Raw genomic sequence first — 19724 nt, 5'->3', positions numbered from 1 at the left:
TATTTGAACAAGAATAAATAGCTTGTCGCTTGACCCTCTTACTAAGAGTTTCCAATTGAAGGATCTCTGAATCATTATTGGATTATAAATCCAAGTGTTTCACAATGCAGGGACCTGTGCACCCAACACAACAGTAAACAATCCCCATAAAAGACGGAAGCCATGTGTGGAAATAACCCTAATCCTAAAATCCACGATGAGTTGCACAACAGTTTATCAGATATATAGTCGCGCATGAGCATCATCTGCCAGTTCAAGCACGCATCAGTCATTGCACGCATTGTTGATAACCCCATGCTCTCGTTCTCCTCCTAAATGAGCACGGTGTCACACACCGAAGCACCATGAACACAGGACCAGCTCCTGCAGGGTTTTACGCAGCTCCTGGCTCCGGTATGCGTAAATGAGCGGGTCGATTAGCGAGTTGCAGATGATGAGGATGAGGAAGAGGTTGAAGTTTCGGAAGAAACAGTTGCAGAAGGGGCTGGTGGGACAGGTGAGGATGAGGATGAGGTGGAGGAAGAAGGGGCCCCAGCATACAATGAAGACCCCGAGCAGGATGGTGAGGGTCATGGCTCCCTTCATGCTCGTGGACTGGCGCCTGTTTTTGTTGAAAGCCACGATGCGCCTTGAGTGCACGTGCGCCAGGACGAACATGTGCAGGTACAGCACGGCGTTAAACACCAGGGTGGCGCAGAAGAAGGTCACGAGACACACAATGACAGCGTTGTCGGTGTGGTACACGATGAAGAGGATGCTGGAGGTGATACTGGCCAGCCACACCACCACGATAATAATGACTGCGCGCTGTGTGGTCATGATACTGTGGTAACGCAGCGCGTAAAATATGGTGATGTAGCGATCCGCAGCGATGGTGCACAGGAAGGAGAGCGAGGACACCACGGAGCTGCAGATCATCACGTCGATGACGTTGTCCAGGTGGCGCAGCATGCCGGGGTGCACGTCCATCAGGCCGTGGTCGTTGAGAAGCATGAAAATGGTCTCCACCACGTTGCTGACACTCACCAGCATGTCGGACACCGCCAGGCAGCAGATGAAGTAGTACATGGGCGAGTGGAGGTTGCGGTTCTTGATGATGGCAAGAACCACCAGGATGTTCTCCACCAGGCTGATGAGCCCCAGCGCCAGGAAGAGCTCCTGCGGGATGCGGATCTGCACGCAGCCCAACGAGTCTCGCTCTCCAGCGGTGGAGTTCGTTTCGTTCTCCTCCATTAAGTATAGCGGGCTGAACATCACGTTGTGGTCGGGGTTCAGCTGGGACCTGTTGGTCATTTCCATGTCTGAGCTCTATATGATGACCGACTGTATTACAGGCTGTCCTGATGAGTTTGACTGCAGCACAGTATCAAACTGTAAGCCAATCTTACCACTTTTCTTTGTTTTAGTGGATGTTTCACCAAGAGTTGTTGCAGCCACACGTTGCACCACAGCCAGTTGGAAAAATCAAGCGAGTTGTTTAGTTATTGGATCCATCAACGCGTTGACTGTCAAATATCCACAAAGCGTTATTACTGTCTATTTCAGCCAGTAAATAATACAAATTAAATAAATACTTCTTAGCTGGGGGAACAGTCAAATTCATTCCTGAGAGTTTGAGCGCTTGTTTTAGAGAAAAGTGCGTCTGTCCTCGCCACACGTTTTCTTATTTTCTATGGATGCAACTTGTCCAGCAATGAGATCCACACAATGCCCCTCCGCATCAAAACATTGCACTCACAATTCATGTTGTTTTCACTCTCATAGAGCGCTCGATCCGATCATCCGCAAAAGTCCTTGTATCGACTCAGGCTGTTGTACTACCTCGGGAATTGGAGACTCTGACTTTCTTGAACATTTCTCACAGTGATGTTGGATTCTGAAGAAGGCGACTCCTCCTCTCAAGCAAACGTCAGCTGGGCAGTGGTCATGTCTCAGTAATGTCTGACACCCGCGCAGTTTTGGGGAAAAAAATGCAGGGTGGGGATGATGTTCAGCTTAGTATTTCATCTTTTATCTCTTTGACATGTTTGTTTGAACACCTATTCAATTTACGAACGTGTTTTGATTTTAACAATAACAATGACGGTGATAGATTGTCCCTCAACAATACGCATCATGCGCAGAGTGACCACTTCACCTGTCAACCCCCCCCCCCCCTTGATCATTGCTTTCTAATTTAAAAGGTACGTGAAAAACATCACTCCATGCGTTATATAATTCCATATTTGAGTTGATTCCTTTGGTTTCTTGACCTTGGACACTTTAATTCTTTACAACTGTTTGGCTTAAACAGCTGGTGACAAGCTAGAGTCTGAACACGGAGCATTTCTTCCTTGAAGTCACACATAAAGTGTTAAAGGCTCAACAAACATGTGTTTGGTCATTTGCAGCATCATGGACATCCAAGTTTAAAACGTGGATGTCTTTTAAAATGTGGTTTAAAAGTCATCTACAGAAGTGTCTAAGTAGAGACACTTTTTTAACATCCAGTGTTATGTGGAGGATTTATTGATTATTATTATCAATTTCAGAATGTGAAACATAAATAGATATACATGGCTAATACTTCATAACCATAAAGGGATTAGGATATTGTTTTCAATTCAGGGAGTGTTTTATATATTCACAAATACTGTTTTGCTTTTTTTTTTTAAAAGTAAAAGTTCTCCCCTGGGTGTAGTTCACCCCCCAAGTATGCTGTGTCATCAGAATAGAACTATAGACTTTAATAACTGAAGTGCATTATGGGATAGTGTAACATTGCGGTTCTGCTTGTCAAAGGAGGTTCCCAAGTAAAGGCACGTTAATGTGGTGACATGGCACGACAGAGAGTGAAAAACATTACGTTTTTCCATAACACACCTTTAGGCCTGAAAAGATCAATGACAGACAATTAATTCAAAACTTTTTATTATTTTGATAATCGATTGATTGTTTAAGTTTTTTTCAGGCAAAATCAATCATTCTCTAGTTTAAGGAGCTGCTGCTTCATATCAATGTAATCCTGAGTGTATTTGGGTTTTGCTCCGTTTTTTTGATAAAACAAAACATATGAAGAACAGAAGAAGTCCCCTTGGGGTCTAGAAAACTTGCGACGGACTATTTTCACTAAATTACAGACTAAATGATTATTAAATGAATCAAGAAAATGATCTGCACATGAATCAATAATTAATATAATCATTAGCTGCAGCCCTACATGCATTTGCCCTGGTTTGACTCTCAATCTTTTTTCCACAGGGCATTTCTACAGAAGTTAGGTTGAAAGAAGTCCGTGTTCTTTTTTTTTTTTTTTAAGCGGTTGATTCGGATATTTTACAGACTTAGATTTGCTACAGGTGTTATTTTAAGTTTGAGGTCTAGTACACGTTGACGTTAACATTAAGTGTACAGTAATGACTGATTACTGTACACGTTGCAGTGGAAGCAACAAGGAGTCTGATCCTCACATGCACAGCTTCCTCTGAGGCACAGATATGAAAGCCTTTCTATACTGCTGACGATCACGTCCTCAGAGACTCAACCATAGCTCCAGGTGAACTATAGGAACAATGACATCATTTAACAATTAAGAACAGTCACACTGTTATCATGTGGCTCGCCGAGTAAGAGTTAATGTATGAACAGCTACAGTGTAGATTTATTTATTTATTTATTTAATGACTCCAGACTTTATGTCCTGTGTGTGACCAAGAAATCTTTAGTTTTACTTTAAATTCATGTCTTCTCTATAAAATAAATATTGGGTGTAGTAATTGTGAATAACAAGTAAAGAGATTCATAAAGAATAAGAGCTTCAAGTATGCTGCCTGAGAGGTTTGACAGGAAGAGAAAAGGAGTACGTCCTCATGAGACAGATTCTTCCTTTTGCCAGATGAAAGCCATGCGAGGGCGCTGCAGGCTGAGCAATTATGAACAAACAGCAACACAAGATCGAAAATCTGGGAAGATGGTGACACACAAGTGAAGTTGGAATGAAATACTTGATATTTTGTTGACGTGCTGCCAGAAGTAAAGTTATAGCCTCAGGTTTTACCTGCAGTGAATCAGCCACTAAGAACCAGGTGATGAGTATCTGACTGAGCACGCAAAGGAAATAACAAAAAAATCTATTTCGGCGACATTTACAAAATACGTGTCATCCTCTAGCACTGAACATAACTTTGAGGACAGCAGATTATTGGGAAACTGTTTTATTGGTTTGGGTAAGCCACAAATAATCAAAAGGTAGCAAGTCGACTCACACTGAAATGTGGAGTTGATTTCCAAATAGAGCGGGGGGGAGGGAACATACGAGAGAAACAGCAGACATCCTGCGGTAATGATAAGATCAAAAACAAAGGCAAGTAGAACTACAAGAAAATGTGATCAGACTGCGGTTTTCTAATGAAACGACCATGTGACAAAATAACCATTTAACAACAGATTCCTTCATTACGTAAGACAGAAGAACAGAATCTCAGCATTGTGTGATAGGTTCGATTCAGAAACTAGCAGGAGACAAGACCTACATTCATTCATGTTTATGAAAAATTAGATTTGAATAAATCGTAAAGGCGAAAGTGAGATCCATCAACTTTTGGTTAAATCTCATCAAGATTTGTTTGTCATTTTTATCCAGAAATAACTTTTTGCTTTTCTAAAATAATGTGATAATTTGAGCCATTGTTTTTAGCACTTTTTATTTTTTATTACTAATTATTATCCTTTTTTGGAGTCCCTTGTCATATTTTGAAACTTTTCAGCAAACTATTCGGTGGGAAAGCACTGTGGTCTGAGAGGGTATTTATACAGAGTTTTACATATATTTCAATGTATGTGTAAATAGAAACTTTGTCTGATTCTGTGGCAATAAAACCTTTCACTGAAAATAAGATGTGTCTCAATGTGGTTCTTATTTTATAAACCAGTCCCCTAAATGTGAACAACTCCCTGAAAGTCAGAAACCAGAGGAAGAGTCCTGCTCACTGACAATGACTGCAGATGTTGGAACTGCTAAATGTTTATTACAAATAAAACTGTCAACTTGAGAGTCATTACGAGTTCATCTGTTTTCTGACTCTGGAGAAACGTTTCCCCCGTTCACAATTGTCTGGATTGTCTCAGAGTCATCTCTTCCTTTCACTGCAGTATTCTGATAACTGTGACAATTTAATAAAAAAAAAAAAAAAAGACTTCAGTTGTTCTAAATTATTATAAACCCACCAACACCATTAAATATGTTCATATTTCTTATTGTAGTTATTGTTGTCCACCTCTGTCTCCCTCCTCTCTCAGTCCCACTCATCCTCATCTCTGTACGGGTTGTCCTCTCTTGGTGGCTCTTGAAACCTGATGTTGGCCAGCATGTCCCTCATTGCCACCATTAGACGATTCACTTCCTGGTTCAGCTCCTGTCCAGCTCGAGCAACTTCCATGTCATCCTCCTGCCTCAGTCCACCCTTATCAAGGAAAGAGACGTCAGTTAAAATACAAATAGCTAGACACTTAGTACTTTCTATGTTAGTGGTTTTCCTTCTCAAAGTGACATTTTGTTTTCTATTTACCACCCTTGACTGGGTAACATTCCTACCTCTGTGGAATTAATAAATGACATTGGTTCTTATATTTCGTAATTTTGTAAGTATATTTGAACTTAATCCTGTTACCCCTGGTTCAATAGTCTCAACTTGCTGGAAGCACTTAATGGTGTTGAAAGACACCTAAAGCTATAAAACCATAATGATTCTCCTTACTGGTTTTTATTTTTATAACGTTTGTTATTGACACTAAAATATCCCATTTAATGGGTACATAAGTAAATGAAAACAATCAACGCTAACAAATCAACATTTATGTGCTGAATAAAACACCAGGTTAATCCAGGTGGTGTTTTATAACCCAACATTATGCTGTTTGCAGATATTTAACTCTACGTCAGCATTAACAAAGAAGAACGAGCATATCTTCCCTCGTCTTAACTTTGTTTCTTTTATCAACATCATATCTTTTCCTCTCCATAAGTGGATAACATGATCAGGGTGGATGGAACTTTGCGTAACATTTACGATCCCCTGGTTACACAATGTTCCATGTTAAGCACCTCAATCATCGTAACATTGTCAATGCCGCCTTGTTTGAACCCTGTTTGGACAGAGAGCAGACTTCTTCTGTGCTCGGTCTGGCACCACCAAACTCCTTCAACAGCACCAAGTAGCCTTGCAGTCGGAACATTATTCACTAGTAAATATTATGGACCCTTACAGATTGTTTGGTTATCACAAGAATCTTACAAATTATTCTGAAATGCGTTCAGTCTATTTGTTGCTTTCAGCCCATTCATTGAATACATTGCGGTCAGAAATGTTTAAATTCTACACAGTGTCTTTCACGACACCGATTGAAAATGTACCCTGTGGAGTTTTCTTGTATACAAACAAGTTCTGTTTACATTCAGTGTCGCTCGACTAAACAAATCATCTGCATCCTGGAGGTACAACATGTTGCATGCTTTCACTTCCCTATAAAACATTTGCCAAGCAGATTTTTAAGTAAATAAAATGCATGAATTGTGCATTATTTAGATCCATGTTTACTAGCTTGGCAACTAATGGCATTACGTCACCATATTAATGTGTGTGCACGAGAACAAACAAAGAGGAGACCCACTGATAAAAACATTGCGATACTATTGGTCAACAACGCCACAGACTACCTTTAAATTCATGATCCGACATGGATTTCTCCCCAGGACTGTACAATTCGGGGTGAAATAAAGACTATATTAACTCACATTACAACATTAATATACTTGTTATCATTCAGTGCTGAATAACAAGCCATCCTCCTCTGTTTTTCCTTTGAACCATTGCCATCACACAGCTCAGCTTTCCTGGTTTTGTGTGGAGAGTGGTGCATGCTGTCTTCATTTATACAGGCGGTCCCTGAACTTTGAGAGATCATTAAGATAAAACCACTAGCTCCTGAAAGCTTTTTTTTTGCAGAAATTCACCCATTGATGCTATAAAAGACCACAGATTCTCATCTCTCTACGGCTCGTCATGTCTTAAACAGTGACGATCCAATAAAGATTGGCGGCACCTTGCAAATATGACGCTTTCAACACCGCAGTGGTCAACAACCAATCTGCAGTGGTTGTTGACCACTCTACATCAAAATGTGTTTGTCGCCGTATGGTGAGCCATATGCAACAAGGACTAAGCAAATAACGTGGAGTACATGAGAAGAAAGAGCAAACACTCTTTTGTTGCTGGGACAATATGGACTCAGGATGACTGTGGAATTGCGGCAATTGACCGAATTATTGCTGACGTTTAAAACAAATAAAAAATCTCACTGAACTGTGGTCAAAGTTACCGTGAGGAACTTTTAACTGGTTATGAATTAGTCTCAATATATCACCTTCATACGTACACGAGACCATGAGTGATATTTCTATATAGTCATTCTTAATGCTGGTCAGCATAAAAGATCATCAAAGGTAGCCTCGAAGTAACAAGTCATGGGCAAAAAGATCCTCAGAAAAACACTTATTTCATTCAAATGTGCAATCTCAAACGCAAAGTAAAGTCAAACTTTTACCTCATGCAAGTCCACAAGGGTAGCCATTGGAGGTTACATATGAAATAATTCCACCTGCAATATAGGCTGCAGGGCTACCGTCACAGTATAGCAAAATGCAGCCATCACAACGCAGGCCAGCGATTGTGGGAATGGTTTGATGTTTAAGTTTAAGCAGAAAAATGGACACGAGACACATTCAAAAGACCGTGTTCTTATAAATACAGGTAAGATTGAGAAAATGTCTCACAATAATTGTGGCTTTATAACTTGGTCCTTTACATTAATAATGAGGATATGTGAAGATATATAAAGATATTTAAGCATCAAACTTCACTATTAATTAAGAAAGAGACAGCAAAGACAAGACCAGGAACTAATTTGCACTTCATGAATCAGTGACACTGTAAAAGAATTAAGTGAAACAAGGTGATATGCCTTCTTTGATATTTTGCGGTTGCCCTCCCTTCAGGGTAACCATGTGTCTTTGGGGGAAATATTCCTTCAGTTAAGCGTGTGTGGTGAGACATTTCCCAAAATCCTTTACCAGTTCTTATACTTCCACCAGCACCTGGAGCATCCTGCTACATTGTGTGTTATTTGAGTAATAGTTGAAGAGAAACCCCAAACCTTCAACACAATATACATTGTGCTCCTTCATTGATTTTTTTGAAAGTAAATCCAAAGAAAACAGTTCATTTTTAGGACATCTGGCTGGAAATTAGACCATCAACAGGATCAGTTATGATTTCCGTTGACACTCTTCAATGCAGGTCAGTTCACACTGGACTATTCAGCGACTGTGAGTTTACACAACTTATTACAAATGAGTTTTATTTGAATATAAGGCTTACAGCTGTTAATCCCATGATGTGCCCACATCCACATCATTGGGTCCTTTGTAGAGTCCTACAACGTTTTTATTATACATCAATGCAGCAGCACCAAGATTCATCCTCAGATGACATCACTACAGTTTGCTCTCCAGGTTGAAGACTTTGAATTCACAAATTATGACTGAGATCCACAGCATTCCATTGATACCATACATTAATTCAGTTTTAAGGTTTATTTGCCCTTTTTTAAATTCATGGACGACAACCATATTGTGCGTCTTTCAATAAAACTAAAGCACAATTAAATTTGCCAGAACTATTTTGCCCGATCCATGGAACTCACCTGAAGGTTGAAGTTCGGCAGTAAAGACCGGAAAAACAGCGACAATGTACTCTCATTGGTTGCACCAACGTGCTGCCTATACACACAAACACACGTACAGAAATGTCATTATGGTGTAAAAGCAAATTGCGGATATAAAGCCTGCTGGTTTGTGAAGCACAATATTTGCGTCTTCTTTGACTGTGCGATGGGATTTCATGTGCACAGGTGTACGTGCCCTCCATTACCTCTCTGGTCGGGTGTACGACATCACCGAGTCCAGTGGAGGCAGAGGGTCGAAGCCCATCACAGGCTGACTGGTCACCTCCTGAGACACAAACACAGACAAAAGATTAGAGTCATTTCCTCAGGGAAGCACGAGTTCAGAGATACATGAATACTGAAGAGGTTATCAGAATCATATTGATCCTACTGTACTACCTTAAAGCCAAGTGTGGAACCAAGTTATGGAGCAACACACACACTATTAAAAAAAAAAAATCCAGGTCTTTAATTCAATATTGGTTATCTTTAAGTATAAAATATTACACTTCCATTAAATTAGTCAGCATTGGAGCATGCACTCAAAAAATCTCAAAATCCACATCAAGACAATCTCAGATTGGGACCTCAGGGAGGCCGACCGTTTCTTGTAGTTTGATTGTTAATTAATCAAACTCATCTGGCTTGTGAGGACATTTGGAAGGCCTTAAGAGTGCATAAGAACATTGACACGATTTTGATCCTATTGATTCCCATCACACCTCTAATGTCTACTGATGGCCGGACTGAGGACATCGTGGATGAAGTGAATTGTGTTTAAGTGCGGTGGCTGATCGTTCCTTACTACAGGCAGACTTGAGGTGGCTTCTTTGATCTCAGAGAGGAGGACGTGACGATGGATGTTCCTCGGTGCACACTTGTACCTCTGCTTTCTGATAACGCAGAGTGATGGGAGTTATGCTAACATATGGAGCATGATTGCACAGAAATATGACAGCAGAGCAGCTCAACGAGATCTTACTTGTTTTGGCAGTCGTCTACCAGAGGGTCTTTGGCATCAACTCGACGCAGCACCTCTTTCACAGACTCTTCCAACCAAAGCATTACTGCTGCCTCCCTCCACATGCTGTGAGTCCTCCCCACATACAGAGCAGTCAGTTCAGCCAGGGCTGGGGGCTGCCTAGAGACAGAGAGGGTAGGGTTAGGGTAACGGAAAAGCTAAATGGATACAAAATGAGGATAACAATAGGTTATAGGCCATGAAAAGGTTCATAGCAGGAATATGATGAATGCGTTATAGTTTAAAGCTACTGCATAATAAATGATACCGTGCTACATTAATATAAAAGGGTTAAATTGCATGATAATCAAAACAAAGGGCATACATTACCCAATCTGGCTCTTTGGGCCAAAGAAGGCATGTGAGCTGACTGTGGCATCAGGCTGCACCGTACACAGATCCAGTAGAGGAATCAACACTGCAGGAAACACATTTACAGCAACATATGTGGGTGAAAGTGCACGTTAACAACTTAATTGAAGTGGATGGCATGTAATCCCTACTTTATTACAGAGATATTTTGAGTCATGGCATAAACAATGTGAAGAAGTGACTGAGGGGGAGTTCTGTTTAAAGATGCATAGGCTGGTGGTCTAACCTCCGGGGAACATGATGAGAGCTTTCTGCAGCATCTGGTCAGCTTTTTGTCTTTCTTTCTCACTTTCTTCAGGATCCACATCTTCCTGCTGACTGAGATGGAAATGGCAAAGTGCAGTGGAGAATGCAAAGTTTGGCAGCAGGCACAGATTTCTGTGCACCTATAATGCAAAAACAAAGCATTTCTGAGTCAATAGATGAAACGTATAGCACCTGTCATACAGGTTAGTGCGGTACAAAGAGCTTCACAGATGACCGACAAGCAGAAAATTAGGACCCGCGAACAAAGAAAATTGATGTTGACGAACACGATTAGTTGATTTAATCGACAGATCTGGTAAAGAACACACACACACACACACACACACACACACACACACACACACACACACACACACACACACACACACACACACACACACACACACACACACACACACACACACACTTTACCTCCAAGTCCTGATGTAACTGGAGGAGATACTGGTACTCTCTGGAGCGCAGCGTCAGAAAATCAATGAGCAGGAGCATGCAAAGTGGGTCAGCGTCTGGGTCCAAACTGAGCGGCAGACAAGACCAGAAGTGAATGATTATGAATAAACAGGGCACAGGCACTTCACCAAAATACACACCAACATCTGAATCCAAGAACAATTTAAAGTCTCATCCCATACTCCAGGGTGAAACAACCTGTGCGACTCACTGTTGGTTAAAGCTGACATTTAGATTAATCTAAAATGTTGCCATTTTAGTGTGAAATAAATCATTACACATCATCAAAAATCCCACTGCTCTGCTATTTGCTTTCAGAGTAAATTTTAAAGCTGAGGCAGCAGACCAAATGAAGTGGTCCATGGAGTGGCTCCGCTGTGCACAAATTGCTACCGACAGTGAGAGTGAAATAATCTAATCTTTCTGGTTTCCTTCAAAATCCACCACAATGCATTTGATACTATCGGAGCATGCATGGTGATATTTAATATGGTTTTTGTTTGAAAAATACATTAAAAAAGGGAATAAAATGATAAGCACTGGTTCCCCTAAAACACAACATTGACAGTTTTAATCAAATCATATATGTGAGACCCTTCTTCAAACAGATTCTTCCTGCCATTTTCGGCTGACAGTGATTTATTCACTACTAGTTAAACAGGGGAAGCTGTCAGCTTTAATTCCTTCACTGCTGCTTTACAAAAGGACCAGAATATAGCTGTAAGGAAGCGTCTGATGAAAAGATAGAGAAGCATTGGCCATCATGTGGTTCGGTTGTGTAGCTCAAGCTATGGCAGACTGATGGCAGCGGTGCCTGGGAACAACCCTCTTTAGTCTTTGTAAAGCATTATGGAAGTGTACTTTGTACCAGCAGAATAAGGGAGGTTGTTCTGTGTTATGTCATGATATTTTCAAGTTTGTTTCAAGTGGTGAAGAGGGAGCTGAGCCGGAAGGCAAAGCTCTCAATTTACTGGTCGGTCTACGTTCCTACCCTCACCTACAGTCACGAACTCTGGGTCGTGACCGAAAGGACAAGGTCATCATCAATAAAACAGCACATCAAATAATTTGGAAGGTCTCGTCTGAAACACATTCAATTGTTTTCCGCATTTTCCATAATTTTGAGGGGGACATCTTTGATCGGTATCAGTAGTCACACATAACGATGTCATACAAGTAATACAATGTTGCTTTTGGACTTCTTCCTGAGCCTGAACAGGATGATTGCGGTCAGAATACAAATCTAACAGTCAAGTTAAAAGTCTTTGAAGATGTTCTTCCAAGTCTGATGACTGCTGTTGGTGGTTCATTTATTTTGGGAAATAAAAGTACTTTTTGTTTAACTAACATGTGATGCTAATCAATGTGATGTCAAATTAAGAAACTAAAGACATAACAAGGGAAAAAGTGTTTAAACTTCTGCCTTCTTTATTCTGTAGGAATAGAGTGCTGCTCAGAGGTAATTACTACTACTAGAGTAGATGAGGGTCGTACTGAGGTAAAAGCTGTAATATTGGTCAACCTTTACATGGAGAAGCATGTGGATTTTTCTGTATAAAATTACTTCTAAAAACGTTACTGTTTCCCTTTAACTCTATAACTTTCCCAGTGCTCAGGCTTTTCCCTCTGTACCTCAGAATAAGTTTGCAGTACTCCAACGCCGTCCGTGGGCATCCTCTCTTTTCCAGAAACATCATGTGCTTATAAAGAGCCAGATAAAATGCCCTGCAAACAGAGTATTATTCAATTGGCGAGTCGTTGAAACACAATTTAAGTCATGAACGATATTCTAAAGTCCAACAGATGCCTCACAAAAGCAAAAGAAAGAGGAAAAGGAAGTTACCAACCTGTTCTCTGTACGCAGATAATCAAGTCTGCTGGTACCTGAGGTCAGACTGAATAAGGGGTGACAGGCGCACTCAAAGCTGTACAAGGCCCTCTCTGAAAAAAAAATAAAATCCAGCATTTACTTATATCCACAACAAAAATAATAATACTTAATTAATTGAAAATACATTTTCAATGAAGCATAAGCAAACTGGGCGTGGCACAATTTACAGAGAGCAGTACTGAAGCTATACATCGCTGCAGGAGCTGGGCTGGGGTCAGTTATGCTCCTTCACATCACCAGCAGGACTTTGCATTCCAAAGACCAGAAGGAAGCAACCATCTTACTTCTTATGTTGAAGTTTAACTTGTGTTGTGATTGAGAAATGATATTAATAAATATGACATTGTGCTTTGCCTGGAGCATGAACTTTAACTTTTTAACAATGGCTGTTTTGTTGGTGTACATCTTACAAAAAGCACTCAAACATTTAGCCCTAAAGTTCCTTATTTAGCTTGATAATCTGATGAAAATTAGGAACCAGTGATTTGACAGCTTTTATTCGTACCTTTTATCAACATCTTGAGTAATTGATGCAACTAACGCACTAAAATCAGATTTGAGATTGGCTCATCATTTTGGATGTGCATGGTTGTGATACGAAACGTTAAAAGTTCCCTTAAAGTAGCTGAACTTACTCATCTTAACTTATTTCTCTGTTCACTTTAAGGATGCTGTTAGCACTACTTTATGCATAGTGCATGTAACCCACACATCACAACTTTGATCATAATTACTAGGGATTTGGTCACCATCACAATATTGCTTCCAAACTAACAAGACAAAACGTAAACAACGGCAACAACATTATTAAGTAAGATATTTGGTATGCGCCTCATATTTTGTATGATGATATTAAGTTCAATAAAATATATTGATATGATTACAATGCATTTTTAACAAGAATATCAAACAATGCCGAATCTGTTGCAACATAAAAATACTTCAAATTGTAATGGCAAAGGGAATGATTTTGTTATGTGTTAACAAAACAGATCCAAGCTGCATCCCTGTTGGGAGAAAATGAAGTGACTAATTAATATCAACAAATGTACTGTGTATGTATGGTCCTCTTAGCCATGGTTAGAAACAAACCTGGGCTTGGAAAGCCCAATTATGTCTGAAGAGGGACTGTGTCATTTCATGTCGATGTCAAAATATAGAGTCGCGCATAAAATGTGAACAGAAGGAGCCATGAACAACTTGGCTTAGGTTTAGTATTTGATAATAGCTTAAAATGTAGGAAGAAATCATCGCAATACCATAAATAGTGTTAGTCTCCTCTAACCAACATCGATCAGTTGCTCTGCGATAGAGTCGGCTGAATTGTTTGGCATCTGGGTCTAAACACATTTACAGTCTTTGGTTTAGAATTGATGTGATTTACAGAAGGAGCTCATGATCCTCACCGATGAGGTCCCTGGCCATCTCCTGGTCCTCCTGTATGCGGCAGACATCAGAGAGCTGCAGCAAGGAATCAATATGGTAGGGGTTAAGTTGAAGCAATGCCTGGAGAGAAGAGGAGACGAGAAAAACAAAGTCAGAATAGAGAAAATGCTTTCAACGGGACAAGAAAACATGGGTCAGAATGTTACAAGAATGCATGTGATTACACTATTTCTGCAACTGTATGTAACTGATTTTTCGGTATTTACATGAACACACGAGCAAACTGCCATCGGACTGGTTTTTAACTGTAAAATAACAAAGGTACATGCATAATAACTTCATCTCACTATATTTGCGGACAGCACTTTTAAGCCCAGTGAATGGACATTTATTTTTCCAACCAGAGTGCTCATTGGGACTAAACTCTGACTTCTCTTCTACAGTTTTAGGTACACACAACAGTCTGATACGACGTTGAACGAGCTTATTTTAATTGCAGTTGTTGATCTTTTGTACTGATGATGATGAGTCAACGAGATTGTTTCAAGCCGATTCAAGAGTTGAAAAGCTTAGAATAAATAACATTGTCTGTGCAATGCTTCATGACCATTCTTGCCACCCTATAACAGTAACACTAATTATCGTATGCATCCCTGACAATATCAACACACTGACACCAAACAGACGAGGAGAGGTGAACTTGTTTTTACCACGATGTTGTTGGGATCCATGGACTCCACAGCATCCAGGAACTTGAACTGTACTTGCTGGTACTGCCGACCGTGCTCAAAGGTGAAGTACTGAACGCCTTCCTTTGACTGCAGTAGGGTCATTGAGATTCCTTTGAAGGCATTAAACAGAGTAAAGAACAACAACACATAAAGAAAGACACAACGGGGTGGTAGGCTCTTATATGTGTGCGTTTTGGTGAATGAATATTAGGCCACCACGAAGCCACGACAAAGCCAACAGTGTATTCATTTTTAAACAAAACAGGAGTCAAGTGGGATGAACATAATTTATAATGTATATTTCCATTGTATTATTCTAGTTTTATAGACAGCTCAACAAAGAGGACGAAAATTGGCAAAAAACATCAGTTTCCGCCTTAAATGTTACATTTAAAAAAGCAACGAGATAGATTTCAGATGACTAGAAGGAAAAGCCAACCTGGGCGGCTGAAACGAGGCCAGCTGTCCTTAGGACTTGTCATCCAGGTGCTGCGGTGAAACTGTCTGTTTCTCTGTCGAGGTCTGTCAAAAAAAAAAAAAAGACACCCATAAAAATAAGCACACAAAAATGCTGCATACATACAGACGGCGTGGGCCATTTAAATCCAAACAGTCTCACAAACCTTTTCACTACTCTTTTTACCTTTGATCCCCCTGAACAGCTCGAGCCCCAAAATATCTCTTCAGCTCCGTCTCTGGGTTGAGGTTCCTAATGAATCGACACAAACGTTAAAATCTTGACAGGCTAAGTGCCGACGTGGGCCAGCTGAGGAAACACATGCCAAGAGAAACGTAGGAGTTGTTTGATTGTCTGCTCTTGACTCTACTGCACAAATGCAAAAACATCAAGTGTGTGCTTTTGAAGAAGTAACATTGACAAATGGACTGGTAACTATACTGAACAAATGGTTTACATATGAAAAGCTCGACTAGGTAAGTGACCATACCAGTGGGACACCCAATCCAAGCCCCATAGTGCTTGACCGTCAGTGTATAGATTGTTTTCAGGTTATCAACTTTTACATTGTAATTATATGGCGGAGGTAACATGAAAAGGACACATCATTGATAAAAGTCTTTGCTTTTTTAAAATGTAGTATTATATTCTGAACACTCAAGAGTTTGCACATTTGAGACGGGTGAGAAAACGTGCTTGCTCTGTATCAGCATGGTTGCATCACTGAAAACAGCAGATCACATGACATCACATTTCTATCAACACAGGGAATGTTGCCGTCGACCGCTCATTGAAATGGCTTGCTCCGACGTCACTGGTTGTGTGGTCATATTGCTAGAAGTTTTAACTTTTTGCAATTCTGGGTTGATTGAATGCAGTGCATCCCCTGAGACAGACAGCCTCCAAATAGTTTCTTGCATTAGCCAAGCGCCACCACATGGTAGTAATAAGGAATCGCAGAAATGTACATAATAGTGAGTGAGGCTACTGAACTGACCAAGCTGTGCACTGGTCAGGGGCTATTTTAGTAGTACTACTTGTGTTTAATTTTGAAACATGAAACAGCTTAAATGTATTTAACACATTAACTAATGGACTAATACAGTACAGTAGAAACCAAAGTGTTGTGTGCATGTAAATGTAGAGATTAATACTTCTGTCACAAGCCAAGCGACGTCTGGGTGGTGAAAAACGTGAAAAAATGCAATCTGATCTGAATCCGTCTATTTTGTCTACATGAGAGATGCTGTCTCCTCACCTGTGCTCCACATGTAGCACAGATCTTCTGTCGGAGCCGCTGCAATCCTCATTTTGCAAACTCAGACCATTGGACTGCTCCAGGTTTTGCAGCAATAAATCAATATTTTCATCTGGTACAGCCTCCTGAGGGTGAGACAATGTTTAATTGGTGTTAGACAGGCTGAAGAAGCTACAGTTTTGTATATTGGGTGTCTAATTGTTGGCTCTGAAGAGTGATTGTAACATGTTATGAATATAAAATATAAATTCAGTTGTCATTAATTCTATAAATAAAGCGAGGATTGACTTTGATTGTTATTTATTGAATTTAATGTCCTACCAGAGCAGATATAGAATACCTTCGAAATAAAATTACCTGTCCATCTTCTGACGTCACTTTTGTCTTTTTCTTTTTTTTCTTCTTTTTAACTCTGTCTCCAGACAAAGACTGTTAAAGACAAGAGCGATTACACTTTAATATATGCAAACACGATCAGAATAATATTGTTTCAGTCAAATCTCTGGATCACAGAAAGACATATTTTTTCATTTACCTTTGTGGACGTCTCCTCGTGCTTTTGATCTGGTTCCTCAGTTTCACTGATGTCATTTTTTTCCGTGTCATTTGTTGTATTTCCATCTGGCTTTTCTGCCTCTTCATCGGGTGAGATTTTCTCTGCTTCGTTGTCTGCATCACCTATCTGGTAAAAATGTGACATTTGCAAGAGAGTGTTGGGTAAAGCAGTGCTAAAAGTCAGTAAAAAAAAAACAAAGCTACATGGAACATCGCAAAAACAATCCAACATCAAGACAAACCTTTTCCTGAAATCATGACATGGTTACAACAATCCAAAAAGCTCACATTAAACGAGCTTACTGTTGTGACAAACAATGGACCTACAACCTCAGATGCTGGTGACCCTGTGCCACAACCTTTAACATTAACCTGAAAAACTGAAACATCTATTTTACACAAAGTAGAAAAGTCATGATTCATGATTTTGACACAGCATGAAGTTGATGCAAAGAACATCTTAGCTTGATATAATAACGAGGTGATGTCTTGATTTACAGTGATCCTTTTCTTCCAGTGAATTGTTTTTATAGTTAAACATTGCATCACAATAACTCTTTCTATACTTTTAATGCACGTGTTCACGTAACTACATGGTTATTAGCATTATCAGAGGCAAGGCCTGTACGAATCCAAAATCAACTTGACTTTATTAGTTTTGAACATTCACAGTTGTCTAAATTTTAATCAAACATGAACAGATGATCGTCTTAAACTTTACAGAGATATTTTCCTCATGTGCAGATTTGTCAGTTATATCGTGTCTCCATTTTGGTTGTATGCGATTTAAAGGCTAGTAAACATGCCTGTTGTACAGTACACTGGACCCTGTTTGTCAGTGTTTTCTTAAGGTTGGTGTTTTAGACCGCTTCTGATAAACAGCTGGTTACTTAAACCGCAATGCAATGTGTCTTAATTTAGTTAAACGAGCTGAGCAACGAGCTAACGTTGACGACACACGGCTAGCTTGAGTTAGCTAGGTTCATGAACGGAGGGAGAAAAACACACAGCAGCGTCACGTTAAAAGTCACATGTTGTGATCACACAGTCACCTTACCAATTCATAAATGTTGCTGAAGTTTTTCTGAGCCTTGCTTTTCTTTGTCTTTCGGCTGCTGTCTTTGCTATTAGACGGAGGAGAAACACAAGCCGAGTCTAGCTGCTCCTCCGAGCTGTCACCCAAAGTTAGATCCCCGAGGTCCAAGGCCTCCTGACCCCGCTGTTTCCCTTTGAGCCTTCGCAGAGCCCGGGTAGACATTGTCCACTGCTCATAGGACACATACACGTAAATATTCGCGATTAAAGTAGTTAATAGTTAGCTGACAGACACAACAAGCCAATGTAATGAGGGTGAATTCCATTGGTTTCCTTTTCTTCTTCTTCTTCTTCCTCTAAATGTTTCAACACGTCTGGGTGTGTTACTGCCCTCCACAGGATATGTGGAACATTACATCAAAAACTATTTATTTTCATCCACTTTCATGGAGCGTAAAGGGTCCAGTCACGTTGATCATCACTGGAAATGTGCCAATGTTAGTTTTCAACAATTTTTGTCTAGGACCAAATATTAAATCAGTCACTAAGATAACAATAAAACACACTTCTATACCAAATCGGAACAGGAGTGATACCAAGTGCCAAGTGATACATAAAGCAGTTAAACAAATTATTAGAGGATAAGTCGCTAAATAGTGTGACAAGCAATATGCATAGTAGGAAATACACAACGCCAACAATTGACGCATATAAAGACCATAAACAATTGGCACAAGTCTGGTCGTATGCAAATAATAACAGGAGGTATAAATAAAACAATAAAGTTGTATTAATACTCATACAGTCCTGCAATTACTTTTCAGTTGGCGGTGCTCACTTATTTCAGTTGTGACAGTTATATTTCTTCTCTTTCATATATCTACCTCATTCTAAATGGGCCGCACTTTAATTTTGTATCTCATAGAAATGGACTTTGTTTTTTTAATTTATTTTAAAGTTAAACTATTTAAGTACTTTGAAACAGCCTCAGTGTATGAATTGTGCCGTATGAATTACCTTGTTTTACCTCACTTTGCCTAAAACTCTAATGCAACTCATACTGCTTCAAATTTACTCTCTAATTTAGATCCATTTGTTGTTCTCTCATGCAGCAGGAGGTGGCAGTGTTAACCCGAGTAAAACATCGTATTGTCTTGATACTTAAAAAGAGTAAATTAAATCAAAACACTGATTTCATACAAGACACTACATCATTATTACTTAGAAGTATTTGTTAGAAGCATAAACATGAAATAATATTGCTGTAAATCGAATAAGTGCTGTACATTGATGGAGCGTCTCACATGTTGCAGCCCCACAAATGAAAATGAGGAAGTATCATTGCACCTCTGTGGTATCCACACATGGCTGCTTAACAGATCAGCTGCGACCAACAAAAACAAATTCTGCATGAGAACAGAACTGAATGAATAAACATGCAGAACTTGTCTGACAACCAGCCAGATTAATGCATCACACATTCCATCATAAGTCAACAAACAATGGCGATGTGACAAACAATGAGAGAAGAGAAACACTTG

At 39.8% G+C, this 19724-nt stretch overlaps 2 protein-coding genes across 2 annotated transcripts; both read right to left on the bottom strand.

The window, feature by feature from the left end:
* Positions 1–327: 327 nt before the first annotated feature.
* mc1r (melanocortin 1 receptor) lies at positions 328–1299 on the bottom strand. Its single transcript, XM_076110062.1, has one exon. It carries the CDS (start codon positions 1297–1299, stop codon positions 328–330), a length of 972 nt encoding a protein of 323 aa, XP_075966177.1.
* Positions 1300–4177: 2878 nt separating this feature from the next.
* On the bottom strand, positions 4178–18546 carry tcf25 (TCF25 ribosome quality control complex subunit). The gene is made up of 18 exons (XM_076109904.1): positions 18206–18546; positions 17129–17275; positions 16951–17022; positions 16594–16718; positions 15522–15587; positions 15318–15400; positions 14858–14988; positions 14168–14267; positions 12718–12811; positions 12503–12595; positions 10832–10937; positions 10380–10539; positions 10112–10199; positions 9743–9901; positions 9566–9653; positions 8967–9046; positions 8740–8815; positions 4178–5441 (listed from the first exon to the last, which is right to left on the bottom strand). The coding sequence occupies exons 1-18, from the start codon at positions 18404–18406 to the stop codon at positions 5274–5276; spliced, it is 2037 nt and encodes a 678-aa protein (XP_075966019.1). The 5' UTR covers positions 18407–18546; the 3' UTR covers positions 4178–5273.
* Positions 18547–19724: the final 1178 nt, after the last annotated feature.

This window comes from Anarhichas minor, unplaced genomic scaffold (assembly GCF_050575085.1).
Source record: "Anarhichas minor isolate MPS153535 unplaced genomic scaffold, ASM5057508v1 ptg000042l, whole genome shotgun sequence".
Lineage (NCBI taxonomy): Eukaryota > Metazoa > Chordata > Actinopteri > Perciformes > Anarhichadidae > Anarhichas > Anarhichas minor.
Note: the sequence above shows the minus strand (reverse complement) of the source record. Positions and strands in the feature narration are given on the sequence as shown.

What these genes read in the sequence shown, in the direction of transcription:
- tcf25 (XM_076109904.1), bottom strand. Translation starts at nt 18,406, where the DNA reads ATGTCTACCCGGGCTCTGCGAAGGCTCAAAGGGAAACAGCGGGGTCAG. An exon ending in TCGTACACCCGACCAGAGAG is followed by an intron (nt 8,816 to 8,966) that starts GTAATGGAGGGC and finishes TTGTGTGTATAG; the next exon opens with GCAGCACGTTGGTGCAACCA. An exon ending in TGCCGAACTTCAACCTTCAG is followed by an intron (nt 5,442 to 8,739) that starts GTGAGTTCCATG and finishes TTCCTTGATAAG; the next exon opens with GGTGGACTGAGGCAGGAGGA.
- mc1r (XM_076110062.1), bottom strand. Translation starts at nt 1,299, where the DNA reads ATGGAAATGACCAACAGGTCCCAGCTGAACCCCGACCACAACGTGATG.